At 32.6% G+C, this 7,708-nt stretch overlaps 1 protein-coding gene across 1 annotated transcript; it reads right to left on the bottom strand.

The window, feature by feature from the left end:
- Positions 1 to 51: 51 nt before the first annotated feature.
- Positions 52 to 5,655, bottom strand: LOC21384211 (ubiquitin carboxyl-terminal hydrolase 26; the record flags this gene model as incomplete). Its single annotated transcript, XM_010109849.2, has 8 exons — positions 5,630 to 5,655; positions 4,504 to 4,601; positions 3,810 to 4,406; positions 3,296 to 3,551; positions 2,420 to 3,171; positions 1,373 to 1,481; positions 434 to 612; positions 52 to 336 (listed from the first exon to the last, which is right to left on the bottom strand). Coding segments are annotated over exons 2-8 (2,258 nt in total), but the record flags the coding sequence as incomplete, so codon positions are not given.
- Positions 5,656 to 7,708: the final 2,053 nt, after the last annotated feature.

Below are 7,708 nucleotides of genomic sequence, written 5' to 3'. Positions count from 1 at the left end.
AAAAGAAAAAAAGGTGTCATTCTGCATTAGCGAAAAAAAAGTCAAAATGACCTTAAATAATCTTCCATGCATGCTACTTCAGATAGTTCATCACAACACTGGGAACATTGTCTTGAATCTAAAGGAAAAGTCGAACAATCCAAAGGATCATCAGGTTTTACTGTAGTAGCATCTCCATAAAGGAAGAGCCACAGATTCTCAGGAACAAGCAATCTCTTAGCTCCCACAGCCTCCTCGGGCATAAGCTCGCCATGAGGGCACCTTATGGAAACTGTTGGCCCAGCATCAGCTTCGGTTGGAGCATCAAGTATTTTTCTTTTTAACCATTGTTGCAACCTGAAGTTGAGGAGCTCATTAGCATCAGCATAAAAGCTATCGGAAACAAAATATGCATATCCGGAGCAGTGGGAGCATAAAAGCTTTGAAGCCATACCACGCCTTGGAAACATAATATGTTCCATCTTCGCACCTCCCTGCAAGTACATCTTCCGCAATTTGTTTCATTAATGTTCTACGATCCCTGTAGCTATCAGCAGAGACAAGAGTGTGCGCCCCATCCATAAGACAATCCTTGCAGTGGTCATGATTGGACAATTCTGGAACCCCATTGTACTGGAATTACAAGAATGTCATTTAAAATACAATGTCATCAGTAGTTACTGTAAAAGAATTTATCATTAAAATAAAATGTCATAGGTAATGACTGCAAAAGTGTGAATAAGTTAAAAAGGAAGACCATATAGCTAAAAATTGACAGAACTAAGCAGGACAAGCACAGAGGGAAAAAAACAAGTTTATAGCCACCTACAGAAAGAATAAACCTTACCTTTTTTTTTTTTTTAAAAAAAAAAAAAAAAAAAAAAAAAAAAAAAAAAAAAAGAGAGAAAAGAAAAAGAGATAGGGGAAAACTCAGAGAGTCAACAATTATCAAGTTTCTCCTTGCTAATCAAGAAATGTAACCTTCATTGCATCAAGTTGCTTCACATTGATGAAGCACCATTTTCATGCACATCCACTAAAAGATAAGTAATTGCATCATCTTTTCCCTCATTCCGTTTTCAGTCCACCATCCCTAAGATAAGAACAAACTTCATGCTAATTCTCAACTGAATTTCAAAATCTTTCCGTTTGAATAGTATCTTAAAGGTTCATACTATCTTCTTCAAGTGAAAGTATTGAAGACCTTGTATCACAACCAGAAAATAATTACAAAACACAAAAAACAATTCTAGGAAGATGCTTTTATAGTAAAAGTCAGAGGAAAAAGGAACAGAAATTCACTTTTAACGCTTCAGAGTAACCAAAATCTGAATACCAAGGGAAAGAAACTAAGGCCACGTTCAATAAGACTAAAAATTACAAAACCAAATACCTTGGAACGCAACGCAGCCCAAGCTTTAGCTGATAATCGCTTCATGGAGCCGACCTTTGACATTGGGACTTTTCCATGTGAGCATTGGATAGAAGTATTGTCAAGAACACTGCAAAGATCATAACAGTTTAAGCCAATTAAAAACATGTTCAAAATAATACACAGCAACGATCAAGAAGCCATAATTGTTGAGAAAAGCTAGCAGAATAACATAAAAACTTAAACACATAAAACGACAAAAAGGAATACAAAAATGGCAATGCAGAAATGGTAAGTGAACTCTATGGGCTCGTTTACTAACCAGGAATCCAATTTTAGGAAAGGAAATTAAATTCCTGATTTTAGTTTCTTGTGTTTACTTTTGTATTTGGTAGTTGATTACGTGGACCCCATCTACAAATGAGGAATTAAGTTCCTTGATAGGGGGGAACTTATATCCACCTCCTACCTGTGGAATTTAATTCCTTCCCCTAAGAAATAGGAACTAACTAACCTATTTACCAAATTAACCCTTATTTAAGTTAGCTATTCACTTAAAATCCATATATAGCCAACCCCAATTAATTTGGGATTAAGACTTGTATTTGTTGTTGTTGTTGTAAGTTAGTTATTCACTTAACACAAGGGTACTTTTGTAAGCACATTTATTATATATATATTCCTTTTAATTTTTATGTAAGTAAACAACATAATAGGAATTTATTTGCCCTCGTAACTTAATTCCCAAATAGATTAGTAAACACTTTAATGGAGTTCTGGAACTTAATTTCGTAAAACTTAATTTCTTTTTTCTTGGAATTTGTTTCCTATTCTTTTAATTCCTGATTAGTAAACACACCCTATGTTGTGTACCAACGAACTACCTAATCTCGACATGCTATGCTTTTCTGATATATATAGACAGAAATCATAAACTATAAACCAAAGAGGAATACTGGAGTCATCATATATATATATATATATATATATAATTTACACGCCTAATATAATACTAAACTCAAAAACAAAAAGAAAGCAACTGTAACAAATGCAAATTTAAACTCTTACGGAGCAGTAATGTTGTCAGCCCACTGACGGAGCCAGTCTGCAGAAATCCAGTAAAATGGTTCCTCAGGTGATCTGACAGGGGCTTCGGACAAAATTGATCGTACTTCTTGTCTTCGTTCTGAGATTCGGTTCAACTCCATTTCCTTCTTCAATTTGTATTGTTCACAAGCATCAACGTAAGATGCATTCAAAGACTTTAACTCTTCATAAAGATGAGATGGCAGCGAAACACCATCATGTAAGGAAATCATATCAATGTCCTCAAAATTAGCATCACAAATCATTGGACTTGCGCCGCCATCTTTCCTGGAACACCTGAGATTATACATCAACACATACGCATCACTAGAAGAGAATATCTCCGTATGACTATCAGAAGCAGGTTTACAAGATTCTTGCTGAACAACGTCCATTTGATCTCCATTGGCTAAAGTGCTAGTTTGTTCCATGCTTGAATGAATAACAGCAGGCTCAGTTTTAACGGGCTTTGAAGTAGAAGTTGAAGAGCCTTCTCCAAAAGGGTGACGGCCTAAGTTTGAGACCTGCTCATCATCAAATTCCCACCATTGCCCTGTATTTTCATCCTTAACGTGAGCTATATAATGCCCACTGTTAACTGCAGTTCCCTTGTGAATCAGCACTGCTGATAAGTCATAGGTTGATTCAACTTGAGTAGTCTCGGATAACCTCTTTCCCATATTTAGTTCTCCAGGGAAAGAAAATGCAGTAGTAATCTTCTTCTTCGTAGTGGTCTACTAACACAAATTAATGCAAAAAAGAAACATAAAAAATCTGATGTCCAGATACTGAGTTAACAATATAGTAGATGATGATGCCAAAGCAAGACAATATCTAGATACTAGAAATTGATAGTACCTTCGGAATGAAAACACAACGCTTGAGCTGAAAATTAAGTACAGGTGGCAAAAACCGCAGCTTGATGCTGCGAGTAGCATTAACTCTTGTCTTACAAGACTCACAGAAATATTGATTATCCCCATTAAGCTCTTCCACGCTAAGATAATCATCTAGACTCTCAGCTAAACTTTTCAAACCCTTTACATTCAGTTCTAGTTCATAAAAGTCTTCCATATTTGAAGACGCTTCCGAATCTTGTCCACATTGAGAGCACCTACATAAGGAAATAAATTAGAACTGAAGAAAAATAAAGCAAGTAGAAATGTTTGATCATATGAAGGCATATTCACAATGATACTTTTCGAAGAAATTGCAAATCGTCTCAACTATCAATCATCTGAGCAAGAAGCAACGTATATAACAGGAAAATTAGAGTCCAATGAAGAGTAAAAAGAAAGAGCATCAAATAAAATTCATAATAGCTAGAAGGAGAATAGCTTTAGAATTATGTAGATAACGAAATCATTCTTACTTTGTCACGTGAGACACACTTCCACGGAAGAGATCTTGGACAATAGTTCTTGCCTTGGAAACTTTAGAGTGGCTAAGACAACGTTCAAGCAAAGAAAGAAGCAATGTCAAAAACTCATGGCTATCTTGTTGAACTCCATTATCCAATTCAAGTGTCTTAACAAATGGAGAGGAGTCTATAAATGCCCTTTTACTGGCATGCAGTTGCACAAAAAGCCGTGCAAGCTGATCCAAAACCGGCTGTTGTTTCAAAAGATCCGGTTCAACAGAAAAGATGCCTCCACGGAAGGATTTATTCATGTACAAGCATTGTAGTATGCTGTTGGCATAGCATGTTGCACCAAGGTTCGTAAGTCCTGCAGGAGAGTCGGCAGAAGAACGAAGGTCGATGGTTGGGTCCGGGCCAAGAGCTTGAAGAATTTCCGATGTCTTCTGCCATAAGCCAAGTTTCCGGTTTCCATTCGGAGGTGGGATTAGCCCACAAAAGCAGTTCGGATTATCCTTAGTATTCACACGGCACCCCTGACAAACCGGTTTCATAATCTTATAAAGCACATTAATCTCATCATCAGATACATCACCTGTTATGTGAATTTTCCTACATAATGAAAGAAAAGGGATCGATCAACGTATAAAGAACAAACAATCAAGCAACAACAATAACCAAACAGCATAAAAGCAGAAAATCCCCGTACCTTAACAATTCAGAAGTTATGTCAACGTTATCCCCTTGCTTGTGTCTTTTATTTTTACTGCGTGTGGTTGGTCTGCTCATTTTAACAATCGGCCAACCCTGCAGTTTGCATGAATATAAAGATTTTGATGGCACCAAAGATTAAAAAAAAAAAGCACATACATATAATGATGTTCATTTGATTTGGTTTTGGTTTTGGATAGAGTGAAATCCTGATCTTTTTTTGGTTGTTCACTTCTGAAAAACACAAAGATAACCCTTCTTTGATTCTTCTTGTTTTGCACTTTCCTTTATTCTGGTATTACTTAAATATATAAAATAAAAACAAAAATATATATATATATATATATGTGTGTATCTTCAATTTCTTATGGAAAAGAATACATGTAAAAATTATTTCCCCAAGAATAAAATGTTAAACTTTGTTTGAACTAGCCCATTACCTAATTTCCCTATCCACTTATTTAGTTGGATTTTTTTTCATTGTTTCTAAAATATGTCCAAAAATTAAACTTTCTTGGAGAAACTCAAAGAAAGAATACCATTAAGGATCTCCAATGGAACATTAAGCTATGAATGAAAGTTTCACTTTTCAAATTTTAGCTGTAGAATTACCACAAGCTTTTAAACAATACACCAAACATAAAAGAACCAATACATTATACATATAGTGCTAAAGAATATAACATATATATATATATGCATATTATATATATGTATAACAAGTATAAGTTAACCCAGAATCATCAATATCGATTACTACTTTCAAATACTCAATATAAATGAGCTAAAATGCGAAAATCCGTAACAACCCGGGAAAATGAAAATTTTCCGGGAACATAAAAAATGGGAGTAGCTGCTATTTTCCGCTGCGAAGGAAAAGAAGAAAAAAAAAAGAATTTTCTTTTCCGTTTGTTTGAGTTTCGCCAATCAAAACAGAGCAAGAGACTAATAATAGAAATTATGAAAAGATATGAACAAAGAAAAAGAGGAAAAAAAACCCTAGAAATATTAAAGTGGAGCAAAAAATGAACGAAACAGAAACAAAATGAATCATCAAAACATGAAATTGAAAGGAAAATTAATGTTTAAAGGAAATAGGATTAATTCGAAAACCAAAAGAATACCTTGGAGAAGAGAAAAGAAGCTGAGTTTCAACTGAGAAGAAGGAGAAGATCAGAGTCAGAAAAAGAAGTGAGAAAACCAAAATAATAATAATAATAATAATAATAATAATAAACAGTAATAATAAAACCTTTACTTTTGAGAAATAATTAAAATATTGGCATTTTTTTGGAGGAACAGGAATTTTTAGTTAACATTAATTTCAGTTGTCAATGTTCTTTTTATGTTTTTCTTTTGTTTTTAAGAAATAAGAAAGTGTTAAATTACACTTAAATTGTTAAAGCAAGGAAAAAAAGGGGACCCACAAAGTTATTTTTCTTAAAGAAGAACCCACATATATAGTTATTAAAAAAAATATGATTCCTAAAGAAAAAGAAAAATATGAATTAAGATTAAATGTTATTGGTGCAAAGTGTGAGCATGTGATTTAACTTTATATTCTAGCAAAAAGTAAGTAGTTTTTTTTTCCCTTTTGTTCATAACTCTTTGTAACAAAAAAAAAAAGGCTCTCCAAATCATTCATTTCCATATAAATCCATGATTATTAGACAAAAGAAAATTGTACAAATAAATAGCAGTGTTGGATGATATTAAAAGGTCATTTTCAGGGCCATAAAAATAAAAATAATAATATGGGTGATTGATTTAAGTGAAAAGGATTAGGAAATAATATTAAAGTTGTTTTTTTTTTTTTTTAGCTATTCTATAAGCAACCTAAAATATAAATATCTCTTTCAGAGTTTCAGATAAATTGTTAATTATATCTTTTTTATCTCATTGAATTGAATTTATTATAAATGCAACAAAAATAATGGTAACGAAGGGTCACAGGGTCGAAGACAGTGAAAATGGGGTCAGAGTCTCAGGAGAGTCTGACAGTACTTTCTATTCTACACCATTCTGACAATTGCCACGTCTTTTTCTTTGTATTGACATAATAGAAAAGAAAGAAGGAGGAAAATAGGTTAAAATTTGAGATAAATTAAAATTAATAGGTCAATAGTTTATATAAATTAATAAATAGGTTAAATTATTATTTTTGTCTATAATTTGTCTGATTATGAACTATAATTTAACAAGTTATTGACGATTTTTATCCATAACTTGTATAGCTATAAACTATAACTTGACAAGTTTGTTCATAACTTATCTGATTATGAACTATAACTTAACAAGTTATGACTTTCTATAACTAAAAATTGGCCTATATGCTTTTTTAAGCTTTTCATATTGACATATTTTCTACTATTTCTGAATAAAAAATAAAATATTAACAAACTGAAAATTACTCTTTTTTTAGAATAATTTAAGGGCTCATTTAATTTGCTAATTTGAATTAAGATGTGATTTTATATAAAAAAAATTTAATATAATAAAAAAGTTAAAAGTGATTATTTTTTAGAGTTTTTACTGTAACAAAACTCAAATTTTAAATTCGAATCGGTAAAATGAAAAAGATTTATGAGGACAAAAGTAACTAAAAGTAATTTACAACGGAAGAATTTGTTGTAATTTCATAAGGTGACTTTATATATGCTTTATAAGATATATAGAAATTATGCGCTCACTTCCCAACCAAAAAAAAAGAAGGATAAAGAAATTTTGCTCTTCTTTTTCTTTCCAAATGGTTTTTTTTTTTTTTAAAAAAATTTGTTGTAGAAGTTGAACGGGATGGACAAAGAGATAATTCATCTCAGACGGAAGCGTTTAATTCATGAATTCAGAATCATAATTCATAATTATTCTCGTTTTATGTGTGTTTTTTATGAGAAAAAATACTGTAACGAATTACGAATCATGACACGAATCTCTTTTTTAAACGTCCCAACGTCTTTTTTTTTTTTTTTTTTTTGGTTGAAGGTAGTTGGTCAAATTGATGCTAAGAAACAATATGATTACAAAATATATACCTACCTAGCTCATTCAAAAACCCATGCAAGTAAACACTGAAGAACAAGGCATTAACAGAACATTCTAAATTGGGCAGAGAAAGGGGCGAGGGGCACCGCCACACTTTCGTTTTTGGCGGGATACTGTAGCAGAGAGCTGGTGACTCGCGGATCCCCTAAATATTTGTGTTC

The sequence above is a fragment of the Morus notabilis genome, unplaced genomic scaffold (genome assembly GCF_000414095.1).
Source record: "Morus notabilis unplaced genomic scaffold, ASM41409v2 Scaffold4863, whole genome shotgun sequence".
Taxonomy (NCBI): Eukaryota; Viridiplantae; Streptophyta; class Magnoliopsida; order Rosales; family Moraceae; genus Morus; species Morus notabilis.
Note: the sequence above shows the minus strand (reverse complement) of the source record. Positions and strands in the feature narration are given on the sequence as shown.